This window comes from Haliotis cracherodii, unplaced genomic scaffold, assembly GCF_022045235.1.
Source record: "Haliotis cracherodii isolate W230 unplaced genomic scaffold, xgHalCrac1.p SCAF_15, whole genome shotgun sequence".
NCBI lineage: Eukaryota > Metazoa > Mollusca > Gastropoda > Lepetellida > Haliotidae > Haliotis > Haliotis cracherodii.
Window position 1 is genome coordinate 19,118,274 of NW_027266270.1, and position 17,989 is coordinate 19,136,262.

Consider the following 17,989-nt stretch of genomic DNA (forward strand, 5'->3'; position numbering starts at 1 on the left):
CTGTAACAGGAACCGAAAGACCAATTGGTATACTTCAGTGATGGGCGCGGGGTGGGGTGAGGTGGGAGTGATGGAGAGGGCCAGGAAGTGTGTGTGTGTGTGTGTGTGTGTGTGTGTGTGTGTGTGTGTGTGTGCTGCTATGTATTTTCTATTTGGATCCATCTCTCACAGACCAGGATATTGAATGGTAGGTCCCTCGGAATACCATGCAACCACCAGACCACGCCTCTGCGATTATCGCCTTTTCCAGAGTATCGCGTCTTGTTTGAGTTTCCGGTTTTAGCTGTGGGCATTTACATTTTCGGTCGGGATGAGGTGGGGTGAAATGTGGTTTAACGTCGTGTCCAAGATTATTGTATGCTCAACCACTAGATCACGGAGGCGGTCACATTTTCGTTCGAAATATGGAAGTGTGCTTGAAGTCTTGAAGTGTGCTTGAACTAGGAGGAATAATATATGATGGTCTTCAATGAGCTCTTTGCTAAAGGCTGGTGCCAATTCAGGCATCTGTAAGAAGGTAACTACGGGAGGAATTCGAGAACTAACACCACTTTGACAGGGAATCAAATGGCTGAATTGTTAGTTTAAGTGAGTGACTGAGTATGGATTAACGCCGCTGTCAGCAATAGGTAAAATAGGTCTTCAGGAACCTATGCTTGCCGTAAAAGGCGACTATGCTTGTCGTAAGAGGCGACTAACGGGATCGGATGGTCAGACTCGCTGACTGGTTGATGCATGTCATCGTATCCCAATTGCGTAGAATGATGCTCATGATATCAATCACTGATCCGTCTGGTCCAGACACGATTATTTACAGACCACCGTCATAAAACACCAAACAAGCAAATTTCTTTTGTCAACAATTTGTCAACAATGTGTGTCGCCAGGGGGATTCGATCCCGCGGTGTTCGCACCGAAAGCTAACGAATTTAGTCTTCTGTCAAGGCGACATAAATAAATAAATAAATAAATAAATAAATAAATAAATAAATAAATAAATAAATAAATAAATAAATAAATAAATAAATAAATAAATAAATAAATAAATAAATAAATAAATAAATAAATATTCGTTGAAAAAGCATGAGGTGTGGAGTGCCATTCATTTGTTTTCTGGAGAGGTTAGCGCAATTTGTTGTGGATATATCAAGATGTCAAAGTATAATAACATCGTGCTTTACATGAAGATAACATAAACCATTTACGTCCATTCATACATAAACTAACGTAATTAGACTTTGCCAGTCACGTGACAGATAAATTCATTGTTCGGCACTAAATCAAACATTCTTATTAACATATTGTAAGATGAATTTTAAAAATCTAAATCTCTTTGTGTCATTATTATGGAAAGGGTTTCGTCCCTTTAATTTACACAAAACCCACCGCGTAAACCCAAACTCACTCACTCACTTACAAATCTGATCTTTAAATATGTTCAACACGAATTTACGAAAAAGTAAATCGAGAAATAACGTCTGTGTCTGTGTAAGGTTAGTAAGTTGTATTTCAGGAAAGCAGCTTGGAGTGACACCGATATAAGAGAATTTGTGAATCATGCTCTTGTTGTTTTTACGCTTTGACGCCGAACAGTTATGACCACGTATGCATGTTGCTGGTTGTCACGTTAGAAAACATTTTATCTCGTGTCCCATTGTCGAGGGGGCAGGGTGGCCCAGTCGTCTCAGGCGCCGAAATTCGCTGTGTGGAGCCAGTGACAATCGGAAAACATCATTCAGTTATTTGTATCTCTGTTCCAGCGTGGATCGGCGCCCTGTCATTCGGCATTAATCGGCTTTTCTGCTGGCTGATTGTCTCTCTACAGAAGCGTCTGTCAACATGTCTGCTTTTCTTCGTGGGCGTCATCTTGTCGTCTGCCGCCATGACCCTGTCGTCTTTCATCACAGATCTGAGCTGGTTGTTCATCACGTACTGCGTCATCTTCGGCGTCGGATCCAGCCTCGTTATGAACTCGCCTTACGCCCTCATCGAGAGTTACTTCCCTTCGTCACATAAGTACCACATTCTGGCAACTAGTCTGATGAACGTTGGGAGTCCTGTAGGTTTGTAAAAAGCATCTGCAGACGTTACACCAACTTAAGCAACTCCTTTCTGATCAAATTATCATCGGTGATAGTCGTTCCAAACCATTTTACGCGATTTAAGTACACGTACATGTATATAAACAGAAGGTGTACATGTTGGATGAAATGAAACAAACAAGATGATGATGATGATGATGATGATGATGAAGATGAAGATGATGATGATCATTTGTTTTCTCAAATTCAGTTTTCAAGGGTAAACTTTCTTTTGCCGGGCATCTTTTTACAGGCGTGAAATCAGTATATTTTTTATTTTCCAAGAAGAGTTCTACGACTTAGAGACGGACTTTACCACGAAGCATTACTTTAAACGATTTCGACCATTTTCGTCTTCTCCAGAAATGCTTTACGCACATTAACAGGAAATTTACTTTTGTATAAGTCATACATAAATATATTGTTCAACATGATTGCGCAGAATCATATTGAACAATATAATGATGATTGATACCATTGAACGTACAAAATCCTGTTATTCTAAAGGTGAGTTTTTATGCCGTTTTAAGCAATATTCCAGCAACATGACGGCAGAAATTGACTCCACCCTCTGTACCCATGTAGGGAATCGAACCCGGGCCCTTGGCATGACAAGCGACAGCTTTTAATAATCCGGCCATATTGTGAAGGTAAAGACAAAAGAGAAACACTCGACATCATTAACGTTATTAGACAGAAGGGTGGAAATAAGCATAAGTGTTAGGATAAACTTTGGATTAGTTTCGAGGTAAACACTACTTCGAGATAACAGTCAACGCGAGTGGACCGCCTCTGCTGTCTAGTTGTAGAGTGTCCGTCTAGAGAGCGGAAGGTCGATACCCGGTCACGTCATACCAAAAGACTTTAAAAGATGGTACTTGTTGTAACCCTGTCTGGCGCTCGGCATTAAGGGGCTAAAACAAGGACTGGTCGGCTCGGAGTCAGTACACTGTGTCTGAGTGGGGTATTCATGTTTAACAGCATATTATTTCATAGCACTATAAAATCGGCGCTATATAAGTGTAATAATCTTGAACGCGACGTAAACCCCGTTTCACCTCACCAACGAGAGTGTGTTACTTGTCCAAAAAGACCTTGGAGACGTCGGTGATACAATTTGTCAAATGGCCTCTTCTTTAGAGATCAAAGGATCTCTAGGCCATGTGGAAATACACAAGGAATTACTTCCCCTTAATCGATTTGCCATTTCTATATTTTTCAACGTATACCATCCTTGTTTCAATTTCGCCGATGAATAAAAACACCCTAGAGTGGTTCTAATTGTTTAGTTGGCCAGGTTCTAGTTGATGGAACGTTGTCAAGCAGCAAGTACCCTCGCACAACAAATAGATGTACACATATTATTGAATAGTCGCTACCGACGGCGTTTACCAATGCAGACGAGACCCACGGCGCCACTGCCTGACTATCAAAGGGCTGTGACTGGCGTGATGTTAATTTAAAGTGAAATAGTTTACAATCAGTCGGGGATATGTCATCTATTGGCACATAGCTTGGGTGGCTGTCACGAGATTGATGCTGAGCTGTTTATCCGATGCTCAGTTCATTTGAAGATAAGACAATTTCAACCTTTCGCTGGTAACATTTTGGAAAGAAATTACGTCTGTGATGCTGATTCGGCCAAATGGCAGCAGAATCTATGCCAGACATAGTAACGATTTGACGTGGTGAGTCATTTATCGCATTGCGCGTTAAAGGAAAAACACTAATGACCCTATAAAGGCAATCATTTTACTGTTTGAGTGAATTATTTATAGATGTAACACAAACGGACTTATACAAAGATTTTAATACATAAAACAAGAAATTATTTCATATTATGACACTACTAAATTAATGCTTGTGACCATTGGCACAAAAGAAAATCGTTTTCAGCGTTGGTCAAGAGTAATTGGGAATGGGGGCTGCGGCAGTCGGAACTCCGACAGTTTAATTGTTTATGTCAAACATTTACTAAAAATATTGTCCCAATTGCATTTGTTACAATAAATGTAAATTTAGATGCAGAAAGGTTTAGTTTGTACTACAGTGTAACAGTGCCAATTATACTATACACAGACCCGTGAAGAGTTCGGGGTAGAATAGACCTTCAGCAACCAATGCTTGCCGTTAAAGGCGACTATGCTTGTCGTAAGAGGCGACTAACGGGATCGGGTGGTCAGGCTCGCTGACTTGGTTGATGCATGTCATCGTATCCCAATTGGGTGGATCGATGCTCATGATGTCAATCACTGGATTGTCTGGTCCAGACTCGATTATATACAGACCGCTGTCATATAGCTGGAATATTGCTGAGTGGGGCGTTAAACAACAAACAAACAAACAAACAAACTTACGACAAAGTCCGTCAACCATCATTCAAAAAACCGGGTGCCCAAATGGTAAATGACGGACTATAGCCAAAGCGCTAAGATCACTTTGTGCAAGCGTGCCCAGTAGGCCGGTATAAAATGACAAGGCTCAAAGCGAAAACATAGACGGCGCCCTTCAACGCGAACTTTGATTTACGTCATTCGTAAGATCTTCCCGAGGCAAGGGCGTTAACTGACGATAAAAGTCCAGTTTTCACCCTTGCCGAACTATTCTGGAATTCCGGAGTTTCATTTTGGCTGGACTAACGAGTGTATGCATATTCCAATCAAAATCTCGTAGCGAACCAGACATCCGGTTTGTAAACAACATAGATTTCAACTGCAGTTTTTTGGTCGACTGCAGGATTTGCAATGCATGTGTACCGTCTAACTTGGCGTCGACAGATATTTTGCAAATCTTTTCATGTGTTTAATCAAGGTGCTCAAGTGATTTGATGCATTTTGCAGGAAAATGGATAAGATCGTCGTGACTAGGTACCGCTATTTTGTTTGAAGCAAGTGCAAGTGATATGAGAGAAGGAATCTAATTGGTCAATAGGAGGGACATAGAAGGGACATAACTCGTAAAAGCCACTGGTGGCGCTACGATCGAGCTTGGAAATTCCAGCAAGTTCAGCAAGGGTGTGAAATGGACTTATATAGTCCGCTAACGCCCTTGCCTTGGGAAGATGCATTCGTAACTGCCATACGTTACATGGCCTTACGAATGTCGTACACATTATTTTGTGGAGTGTAGGATTAGTTTATTCAGATCATAATGAAAAACAGTAAAGCGACAAACATAAAGTGTTCCAATCTCATTAAAAGCAGATCTCCGACTAGGTCATGAAAGTAACAGCCGGAATGTCTTTTCTAATCATGCAACCTCGAAAACGTAAACACGGGGTATTCCGAACGACAGTTACGGCCCGTACGACTGATTCCGTCAAAATTATCGTCTATCTCTCGCTTCCGTAGGATAAACATTTGAACAGAAGAGGCGTTGCACACTACGTGGGAAGCAGTGGCATACTATCTCAACCATATATTAGACATTCCGGAATGTTCGTTTGTTCAGGTTCAACATTTTAATCGAGAAGCGTGTCAACATATTTTTCAAGCATAGTCTGAAATGGAAGTCGCCAGGTTTAAATGAGTGCTGTAAAGCTCGAGTAAGCTGCTTTCTAATTGTCTGATCTTAACTTCTTGTTGGTAAAAATGGGATGTCCTCAGAGTGAGTGAGTGAGTAAGGTTTTACGCGGCTTTTAGCAATATTCCAGCAATATCACGGCAGGGGATACCAGAGATGGGCTTCACACATTGTACCCTTGTCGGGAATCGAACCCGGGTCTTCGGCGTGACGAGCGAACGCTTTAACCACTAGGCTACCTGACCCCCCCCCCCCCGATGTCCTCAGATATTTGTTTAGCGACAGCGAGAACTTAGATCTGATTTTAATGAGATTTAAAGTGTTCCTGTCCGGTTATTTCAGGTTCCATGTTGATGAACCCGCTCAGTGCCCATCTGGATCGGGTGGCCCCAGACACGTGGCGAGATACCATGAGAATATACGGGGGAATTATGCTCGTTGTGGGACTATTTTGCAACATCATCATGCGGAAAAAGACGGAAATACCCGAGGATGAGAGGACGCCCCAACAGTATGAAGATTTAGACGGAAGTACGGGTCATCACTTTGTCGGGTGTTCAACGGGCCTGATCACCGACACTTGCCTTTGGACATTGGGAATCTTCCTCCTGTCCTTCGCCATCTACGTACCGAAAGTGCACTTCGTGAGTACTCGGGATAACGGTGATTGGTTGAATGACCACACCCCCCTTTCCGTAACCTGACTCGTTCCCCTATCGATGAATGTTATGCGCGAAAAGACGACAAACCAGTCAGAATGCGCGTATGACTTCAAGTTCTTCGGTCAAAGAATCCCTCCGGAATAATGTTTTATTTCACACGTATTGCATCTAAAAATGTACCGTAGATACAGTTAAACGTGTTCAATCATACTGTATATTACCGTAAGTCCCGATGTGTTTTAAATAGCACCTGGCATATATACGACACGTGGAAAGAATAAGTGAATCATTATGCAACGAGTTGACAATTCTTTTAACTATGCCCGTTTGCGCTTAGACGAAACCCAGTCGTAAAAATGGCCACGAGAGAGGCACGAGTCGCTATTCGGCTTGTCCCGGAATAACACGAGTTGATCACCAATGTGAGTGACTGTGTGGCTGAATGCGTATAACACCACTTTGAACAGTATTTCAGTTATATCACGGCGTGTTAACCTGATGTGGGAGAAAGTTCAAAGTGAAGCAGGTCGTAAACCAAATCAATGAGCCAGAAACCAATTATAAAAAATGTGCAATTCGAACCCAAGTCCAGTAGATGTTGTTGGAACTAAGGGACGCAACTCTGCACTTCAAGTTACAATGTCTGAAACAACAGAGTCATCTTTAATTAATTTAAAGCCATCAATATATTATCAATATTTTATTTATGTCACAATTAATTCATCGAGGACTACTATATGATTAATTCATGGAATTGATTCGTTATATATAAGGAATTCAAGTCATGACATCAGTAATTCAAATCATTAATTGTTGTAATATTACTGATAAACCATATTTGGTGATGTGAATAAATTTGATTAAATCAGAATTTGAAATACTGATTTAACTAATTTATCCGTTTTTTATATATATCAGTAATTGATATCAATATTTCATTAACTGACATCAATTATTCATTTACTGATATAATCAACTAATTTAACGATATCATTATTCATTTAAAGTAGGGTAATAAATAGAGATTAGAAGCTGGGCGTGTTTCTATGTCATAACTATTATATTTTAGAACTAAAAAAATTGGAGTATACGAGGCTTTCGTGTGTTTTCGTATCATAAATGCCATATATTAGGAATGCAAAATGTATTATCCGATCCTTTGGCGAGCATGACACACATATATTTTTATTCACAATATCCCCTTATGATATTTGTGATACGGAAACACACGAGGGTAATTATCATATAATGCTGTTTTTTAATGTAAAATAATCGATGTTAAATATGTAAAAGGTCGCTCAAACAAGTAACTTTGGGAAATGCGTATGAATATACCAACACATTCTGACCCCCCAAAAACAAACAAACAAAAACAAACAAACAAACAACAAAACAAAACAAAAACAAACAACAACAGCAAAACAACAAAATGACCAACCAACAAAACAACAACAACAACCGGATTGGGAACGTTAGACAAATGTTTATTGGGCAAAAGGCTTTGCATCGATAAATGGGGCTTAAACATAGTTTCTGCCAGGTGGTCTCAGTAGCATCCGGATTGGTCCATCGATCGATCCAACACTATCGACTTCATGATAACTACTGATATCATTAGTTCATTTCAAGATATCAATCCTTCTTTTATAAGATATCGTCAATTAATTTCATGATAAAATCCAGTATTTACTGCTACGTATTCATTTCGTGATGTCATAACTAATTAAAGGTATCAATAAAAATGAAAGATATATATAAACACTGATATTATATAAAGAATTAATGACATCGGTAATAGGTAACCCATTAAACAACCGCCTTGCAATACCACCGTATTCTAGAACACGTGTCTCTTAGATACGCCGTAACTACTTATATATTCCCTCGCTTACACTGAAAGTCGGTATCCATAGTCCCATTTACCATATCCGTCTCATAACCTTTCACAAGCGTCTGAAAGTAAATGAGCACATCGCTATATATAGAGTCATATTTCACATACTCCCTCCACGACAGGGCGTTCAGGCAAATTAATCCTTTTAACCTAAAACCTTATGGCTCATGATAGCCAGTTTCACATTAACATCCAACCCCGTAGTCTTTAACTATAGTAACACGATACTGAGGGCGTTCAATATATCGTGCGTTTTTCGTCTGTCAATAATTCCCGAGTTTGTGAAGTATTGACGAGGCTCTGAATAATGTTGACATCGCATATAAGAAATACTCCCACTCGTCGTTTATTTCTTAAATATAACATACAGAAAAAATCGCTTTTTGGAGACTGAGTAGGTAAGAGAATGTAAACGGATCATAGTTCAGTTATTTGAGCTAATCATCAGTTATGTTTTTTCCCCATTGTTTCAGAAACAGTCATTGTACCAAGAAATATCGCTTTTGTGAATAGTATATTTGTTTGTTTGTTGTTTAAAGCCGCACTGACCAATATTCCTGCTGTATGACGGCGGTCTGAAAATAATCGAGTCTGAACCAGACAATCCAGTGATTAACATGAGCATCGATCCACGCAACTGGGATACGATGACATGCATTTCTAAACGTATATCGCAGGAATGTGCCTTAAAGTATCCCCTACGAAGCCCCAAATAACTAAAAATAACACATCCTAGGAACACGTGGATTCTATTCGCCCCGTCAAATGAACAACCCCCATTGTCTCTTTCAGATGCAATACATGGAATCTATCAACATGGACCTAGGCGTAGCGGCCATGTGTATGAGTTACGAGGGGATGGCGGAAGCCGTATTGAGTTTCGCCACGGCTTTCTCAGGTCAATAAACGCACATCCTTCTCAATCGATTAGCTGTAATTACTGTAGTTAAACATTGTGTCGAAGGATTCTTGATATTAAGCTTGACACACGTCGGACTGCATTTAGTGGACAGACGTTTCCTTGTTATCAACAAGAACGACGGGTAATCTTATATTTCATTCTAACTGTTATAGCGGCTACGTGATACATTCCCGTGAAGATTCTTCAGCAACCCATGCTTGTAGTAAGAGGCGACTCAGGGAGTCGGCTGGTCACGCTCGCTGACTTGGTTGATGCATATCGTCGTATCCCAGTTGCGTAGACCGATGCTCATGATGTTAATCACTGGATTGTCTGGTCCAGACTCGATTATTTACAGACCGCCGTCATGTGGCCGAGTGCGGCGTTAAACTACAAACATGCATAAAAATTGCTTTTGAAAATATCAGCAACTATTTTCAAACACAGTCATCTCGCAACAGTTTTTAATTACTGATTTTCCGATATGCTGAAATATAATTACATTTTTGAGAACAATAATTTTTAACCTGTCTGTCAAGCAATTTTAGTTATGAAAACGTCTTCGAAGTAGGTCAAAAGGTAACCTCTTGACTTGCCATACAAAATACGCCTTTTTATTTTTTGCAGCAGACCGATCGTCTTTCTTAAAAGATCAATTGACACATGTTTTTAAACATGTTTATATTTCAATCACCGTGATTTTAAAAGAACAGCATTCCGTGATACAAGTAATAAAAAGGATTAAGAAATGTATATTTCAAGCAAACAAATGACAAACGTACAGATAATACATGATGAGCACGTGCTGCACGAGCTCACCTTCAAACGGAGTTGTTCTGGACTTGCCATAGATACGTGTTCTTGACATGACGGGTTTATCACCCGGATGTTAAAACTGATTGTAGAATAGCCCATCCTAATTTGCGTAAGGCTAATACAAATTGTGATATTGGGTGTTACTGGCATGGCTCGATGTCCTTACGCCTTTCACGAACATTATGTTTCTAGGTTTGTCAGCACCATACCTGTGCTCGTGGGTTTCACCGAAGGGGTAAACGTCTGAGACCTGCATCACTTCGGGCTTTCCTCCCACATTGAGCTGACACGCCGTGATATGACTGGAAAAATGTCAAAAGTGGCGTTAAACCCAACTCACTCACTCACTTTCACGAACACCTGGTGTCATCACTGATTTTCAGTGATCCATTCACATAATTTTCATCACTATTTTGCCTTTTATTTCCAAAGGAATCTGTTTCGGCAGACATTCGAGACTGATTAACCTCTGGCGTTGACGTTATAAATGTAAAGATAGCACGTCCTTACTGTCGTTTTCGCAGGAATATGTAAACAAGTTATTATTATGAAACATTTAACATACAAATATTTGTTTCTCTGATTACAGGTGACTTTATAGGTCGCTACCTGTTATTTGTGTACGTGTTGAGTTGTTCGGTGATTGCGGTCTGTGTTGGACTTCTCACTCTCGTCAGAAACCAGGGTCTTATCGCTGTGTACTGTGCTGGTAAGTAACAAGGCTATCCCAGTCGTCAAACGCGCCGCGATTCGCTGTGCAGAGTTGCGTCCCTTGGGCACACCAGAAACCTGTGATTGTGGGTTCGAATCCCGGTTCGCCCCCATTATGTTTCTAGGTTTGTCAGCACCATACCCGTGTTCGTGGGTTTCACCGAAGTGGTAAACGTCTGAGACCTGCATCACTTCGGGCTTTCCTCCCACATTAAGCTGACTGACGCGATATAACTGGAATACTGTTAAAAGCGGCGTTAAACCCAACCCACTCACTAGAATTGTCTGTCCTAAGGATTGGAAGTCGGATCCGAGTGTGCCGACTTTATCGTCGCTTTAAATGCTGCATACGTTCTCCCGTGTACTGGAACCAATGGATGGTGTATGGCCAAATTGCCATTATTCTTGAATCATGAGATTCCACCCCTGCCAGTTACCAATAAGCGAGTGAGTGAGCTGAGTTTATCCCCGTTTTGAACTATATTTCAGTTATCACGTGTCAGCTTAATGTGGGAGGAAAGCTTAAATTGATGCAGGTCTTAGACGTTTACCAATTTTGTGAAACCCACGAGCACGGTTTGGTTTTGACAAACCTAGAAACATAATCAGGATAAACCGGGATTCCAACCAACGATCACAGGTTCCTGGTGTGCCCAAGGGACGCAATTCTACAGTGAATTACAGCGCCTCAGACAAATTACCTCTGAATATAACAGCACAAAAATCAAATAATGGGTTGTGACCTGAATATTATATTTACAATCCCCGAAGATAAAGAATACACCCCTTTTATCGTAAATTCCATGTTCTCATCTTATTTTCGTATTTGTATACGTGTTGATTTGATTTTTTGTTTTGTTTGTTGTTTAACGTTGCACTCAGCAATATTCCAGCTATATGACGGCAGTTGTTGATTTTGGGGGTTATACCCAACAGAAGCTAATGGCAAATGTGTAGCAAAATACTCATTTCATTTCAATGTATTCGTTTCCATGCTAAATATAAGCTACATCACCTTACTGACATTTCAACGACGAGACTGCTACCTGATACTTCAAAAGGATATATTTTGTGATTAGTTAGATAAATGGTAGGATAAATCGAGTTAAAGTGACACAGTACAACTTTTTCCAATATTTTACCGAATCAACAAGTTTTAAATTTGAACATTATATAGGCCCTGGCTATTTATTATAGGGAGGAGAGGTCATGAAAAAATGTCACTTGTATTTGAGGGACCATAACAAATGTAACATAAAATGGATCGGGGGAGCTGGCATCTTCCTGAGGCAGGGGATTTAACTGACTATAGAAGTCCCGTTTTCACCCTTGACGAACTAGGCTGGTGTTATGGAGTTATGTAATGCATTTATGAAGATTGTGAGAAACGCTAAAGAATGACCAAAGCTGTCTACTTTAGAATGCTTCAGAGAAAGCTCTCAGCGGTGTGGTGTTTCAAGTTTGGTGGGAATCATCACCATGTTTCAACCTTGTCAGAGTCTTCAGCTGTTTACTTATCCATCATTGTCACATAGTTTGAGAATGTCTTGTCCCCCGTTAGTACCATCCATTCAGCCGCGCCTTGCTGCAACCTTGGTTACCTGCTGCATTTACATGACATATTTGTCTCGTATTTAAAAAGAAAATACTTACATAAAATTGTTCCTCCATATTTCAGCTAGGAAAATATCTCATCCCATTGTGTCACCCGTATTAGGTCACAGATCCATCTGACCCCGTGAAGATCCCGGGTAGAATAGGTCTTCAGCAATCCATGCTTGCCGTAAAAGGCGACTATGCTTGTCGTAAGAGGCGACTAACGGGATCGGGTGGTCAGGCTCGCTGACTCGGTTGATGCATGTCATCGTATCCCAATTGGGTAGATCGATGCCCATGATATTAATCACTGGATTGTCTGGTCCAGACTCGATTATTTACAGACCGCCGTCATATAGCTGGAATGCTCAGTGCGGCGTTTAACAACAAACAACAACAACAACAAAACAACAACGACGACAACAACATCACAGATCCATCTGATTCACTGTATATCTGAAAGTACATCTTAAACAAATGTTTTGCAGGATCTGTTTTCCACTTGCGAGACAGGCAAGGCCACAAACATGGAGACAGAATATGTTCTATGTGCAAGAAGAAATTTACATATTTTCAGTTCACGGAGCTACTGACGGTATCACCATGACGCTGCTGTTTTCGGCAACGTCGTTATTAGCTCCTTCAGGGACCGTCAAGAACTACATCTGGGCCGCCACGTTTTTTGTAAATGGTCTTGGACAAATCCTGGGTATACCTCTTGCAGGTGAGATCAAATTGACAAGCGAACTCCGTATACCTCTCTCTATTTGGATATGTATTGTTTAACGCCGCACTCATCAATTTCCCAGCATTATGACGTAAAAAATGTAGTCTGGACCAGGCAGTTCAGTGATTGACATCAGTGAATAGTTCTATGCAATTGGGATACGATGACATGCATCATCCAAGTAAGCGAGCCTGACCACCCCATCCTGTTGGCATGGGTTGCTGAAGACTTATTCTGACCCAGACCTCCGGTACACCTCAGAAACGTCATGTGGTTATGCTTGTCCTAAGATGATTGACCTACGAACCGACACATGAGGATCGGATGTTTATGAATCGTGTGTATTAAGTGGATGATACGGCTCGTATACAATGAGTGAGTGAGTTGGTTTTGACAATATTTAAGTTATATCGCGGCGTGTCAGCTTAATGTGGGAGGAAAGCCCGAAGTGATGCAGGTCTCAGACGTTTACCACTTCGGTGAAACCCACGAACACGGGTATGGTGCTGACAAACCTAGTAACGTAGTCGGAGCGAACCGGGATTCGAACCCCCCACGCTATTTCGATGCTCATGATTTAAATCACTGAATAATATATGCTGGTGCCAATTCAGGCATCTGTAAGAAGGTAACTGCAGGAGGAATTTGAGGCTATGAGAACTAACACCTCTTTGACCGGGAATCAACTAACTGAATTATGAGTGAAACACCACTCAAACCTTTAGGAACCAATTAACCGAATCACTGATGCTCATGGTGTCAATCACATGAGTGTCTGGCCCAGACTTTATTATTTACAGCTGGAATATTGCTTAGTTCGGTGTTAAGCAACAAACAAACTTCATTCACAAATGGGTTCCGATAACTATATAAGGTAATGGTGTCTGTGGATGCCTAACATTCTGCAGTCAAAATCGATTGCGAATAAAAACATACCTGTTTTGACATTCAAACTACAAAATCTTATAATGAGGATTTGATGATAGTATCGTTGGCTAATCTTCTACGAACCGAGTGCCATTAAGTCTCCATTAAGTCATTAGGAGTCATTCTTGTCAAGTTGCAGCAAATGACTTGACGTACTGAGGCTATCGTTTTCGGGAGGGGAGGGTCAACTGACAGATCTATGCGTACAAAGTGGACGTATTTGAGTGTTAGAGGATGCTAAACGTGTTCTACTTAAGCTGAAAGTCGTGAAATTACGGATAAAACAGAAATACATGTATGGCTTTCACGAGGGATCACGGCTGGGAATCATCGATGCTATAATTCCCTGTACAGAATTACGTTCGTCAGGCATACCAGAACCCTGTGATCTTGGGTTCGAATCCCACTTCATGATTCATGGTTTATCACCACTAACCCCTTCCCCTTGGGTTTTGATAAACGTTACAGAAAATGTCTCACTTCGGGAATTCCTCCATCACAATCTGCATGTGTGGGGGTGGGGTGTGTGGGGGTGTGGGGGTGTGGGGGCTGGGGTGGGGGGGGGGGGGGGGGGGTGGGGGGGGGGGGGGGGGGGGTGTGTGTGTTTGGTGTCATCGTCACGCCGAAGGCCCTGGTTCGATTCTCCACATGTGTACATTGTGTGAAGCAAATTTCTGGTGTTCCCCCAACATGATACTGCTGGAATATTGCTAAAAGCGGAATAACCATATACTCACTTTGCTAAGGCCGGAATATTTACAGCCCTGGCTCCTTGCCAAGTCTGCACAGCTATACTATCATTAATCTACATGATCACAATTTTGTGTGAGTATATTTCTGCTGACATTAGTGACCGCACCTTGTACCTATACGCCATCACGCCACACGTGTATCGGTTTGCTGGTACGTGAGATGGATGGTACTGATTGCGTTAGAATATAATTTATCGTCAGTTATAGTGCGCAGGATGTCGCATTTCGTATTATGATTTCGTTTATCTTAAAAAATATCAGTACTTTGAATAATTATCCGCTGAATGCCTTTTGACATACGTACATATTTTATCCGCCAGATACTTTGAGATATTTCATGTTGGATGAACTATTTCAACCGATTAATATTTTGTTTGATCAGTAAAAAGTCGAAGTCCTTGGGGCTGTCGAAAACACCGAGTGCAGTGTCGTTATCAGAACATAGGGCGGGTAGATTCGTATTAAACGATATGTCGAGTTAAGTGAGTTCGATTTAATTAGGTATCTATATAACCAGTGAAATCGCAGGGGATGTTTGAGGCTTAACGCCGCTATCAATATTTAAGTTTTATGACGGCAACCTGTAAATAGTCGAGTCAGGACCAGATTAACAAGTGGTTGATATAATGAGTAACGTGCAGCGCCAAAGGGGCACGGTGACACACAATTAACTACGTCACTGAGCCTGAGCATCATTTGTTTGTTTGTTTGTTCTTTAACGCCACACTCAGCAATATTCCAGCTATATGATGGCGGTCTGTAAATAATAGCGTCTGGACCAGACAATCCAGTGATGTATGATCATGAATATCGATCCCTGCAATTGGGATACGACGACATACACCAACAAGGTCACCGAGACTGAGCATCGTTTGTTTGTTTGTTTGTTTGTTCTTTAACGCCTGTAAATAATCGCGTCTGGACCAGACAATCCAGTGATGTATGATCATGAATATCGATCCCTGCAACTGGGATACGATGACATACACCAACAAGGTCACCAAGCCTGGCCACCCGATCCCAGTAGTCGCCTATGACATTATAATCTGAGCGCCAGCAGAATCGTATCTTATGACAGTTTGTTTAGTTGTTGTTTAACACCGCACCCCGCGTGTGTGTGTGTGGGGGGGGGGGGGGGGGCTGCTTGTACTAGTCCGGACTGATGCCGATTTATAGTGATGATAGCCCACTGAGATACCATGCCGCAGTTTAACATGAGTACCCCACTCAGACACAGTATACTGTCTCCGAGCCGACCAGTCCTTGTTTTAGCCCCTTAATGCCGAGCGCCAGACAGGGTAACAACAAGTACCATCTTTTAACGTCTTTTGGTATGACGCGGCCGGGACCGAACCCCGGACCTTCCGCTCTACCACTAGACCACGGAGGCGGTCTCGTACGCAAACAAGCCAGGGCTGAGCTGTTATGGCTATCAGGGCACAATTTTTCAAAGCGATCGTAGCGCTAAAGTTGTCGTAACTCACACTTTGACTTCCGATGGTCTTTGGGCGATGATGTGCTCGTGGTCTCGCTGCGATGATAAGGAATTCAACCAAGTCATCGATCCAGGGCCCCGTTCTACAAAGCGATCGTTACTCGCATACTTTAACATAGAATTACGACAGTCCTGTCGCAACTATCGCTTTTCGGGACGGGGCCCTCCGATCCCTTATTCGTCCCGTATCAGCGTACATACGTAGGTTTTTGTAAAGTGATTATATAACTGTGATTGTTAGTGGCTGTACCTCCAAAGGGGGTTGAAGTAACGTAAAATAATTGTCCCCCAGAGAGGGTACATAAGTCCCCTTTCATTCAAAGTATTTTTAATTTTCCATGGTTTTAATCGCAGAGTACATGTTTGTTTTTAAATGCTTTGGCTTAAACTTTCTAACAATCACCAGTTGCCAGAGGGATGGTGTAATTCCTGCTGGGGGACCACGCATGAAGCAGATGTACCGTAAGTCCCCGTGGTCCCTTGTATGGTGGCTAACTTTAGTTGCTGGTGATCTCTAGCCAACTTTTTTTAATGTATTGTACTGATTAGTCCAAATTTTATTGTTACTTACTAATTTTATATTTATAGCTGTGATACTCAAGTTCTTTTACTGTCCATTGACGACAGATTTTAAATATATAATTTATGTCGATATAAATGTTTTATTACTGTACAACTTGATTTAGTCACAATATGGCTGAAATATTGCCGATGTGACTATAAATCTTAACTCACTCACATACGTAGGTTGTGAGGGAATTTGGTGTTACGTTTCCGTACTGACCCACGCTAAGGTGATCGTAACTCCCATACTGTAACATAGACTTATGACAGTCGTAGCACTACGATCGCTTTGTGGAACCCAGACTCACTTCTTCTGTTTCAGGGTATATCTACGACAGGACCAAGTCGTACAACATAGTGTTCTACATGGCATCTGGCGTTTTCAGTGCAGCTGCACTCACGTTCCTGGTGCTGGCTGTGAGAGTGAGACGTCATCAGACCGAGTACCTCTCGACGCAGCCCCAGGAGCTCGAAATGGCACCAGTCGACAACACGACCAAGTCGGCGGAGGACCCGGATAACCAAGAGGAAGAAAAGACCGAGCACTGACGTATATTTCGCCGTGATATTGCTGGAATATTGCTAAAAGCGGAGTAAAACAAAACTCACTTTGTATTTACCCTCTGACTTATATACTTATCTTTGCCATTTGGGTGAGGTTTAAAAAACAACATTTATACAAAATATACACGGGACAGGTCACGATGATGACTTTTCAGGTCAAAACGTTCGGAAACGCAATTTAGTTTTTGACATTCCTGTGATTTTTTGACAAACTACAAGCTGGCCATTAGGTTGGTGTAACGTACTCTCCTGGGTAAAAACATAATATATTACTCGCATACCGTCCATCATAACTTCTTTGTGTGTATTCCAACGTATTTGTAACATTATTTCAACAACGATCGGGGGCACGGGTGGCCCAGTCGTCTAAGGCGCCGCGATTCGCTCTGCTGAGTTGCGTCCCTTGGGCACGCCAACCTATGATTGTGGGTTCGAATCCCGGTTCGACCCGATTATGTTTCTAGGTTTGTCAGCACCATACCCGTGCTCGTGGGTTTCACCGAAGTGGTAAACGTCTGAAACCTGCAACACATCGGGCTTTCCTCCCACATTAAGCTGACACGCCGCGATATAACTGGAATACTGTTAAAGCCGCGTTAAACCAAACTCACTCAACCACGATCCTTGAACTGGGCGTCTAAACGCTTTTTTTCTGTGATAAACTAACATTTATAATTATCAGCAAGTCGTCATTGTTGACGAAATATGTACATGACATTCTTAACAAATATATATAGATTTATTTATAAAATAAACATGAAATATACATATGTTACA

General features: G+C 41.5%; 1 protein-coding gene across 1 annotated transcript in view; it reads left to right on the forward strand.

The window, feature by feature from the left end:
* The window catches only part of LOC139462352 (monocarboxylate transporter 13-like), a 36,106-nt gene extending 18,123 nt beyond the window's left edge, over window positions 1-17,983 (forward strand). The window contains exons 2-7 of the mRNA XM_071244009.1: window positions 1,761-2,063; window positions 5,946-6,247; window positions 8,952-9,057; window positions 10,466-10,585; window positions 12,761-12,907; window positions 16,971-17,983. Of these exons, the coding sequence (XP_071100110.1) occupies window positions 1,761-2,063; window positions 5,946-6,247; window positions 8,952-9,057; window positions 10,466-10,585; window positions 12,761-12,907; window positions 16,971-17,197 (1,205 nt within the window). The 3' untranslated portion in view covers window positions 17,198-17,983. The remainder of the gene's footprint in view (window positions 1-1,760; window positions 2,064-5,945; window positions 6,248-8,951; window positions 9,058-10,465; window positions 10,586-12,760; window positions 12,908-16,970) is intronic.
* The last annotated feature ends 6 nt before the right edge of the window (window positions 17,984-17,989 follow it).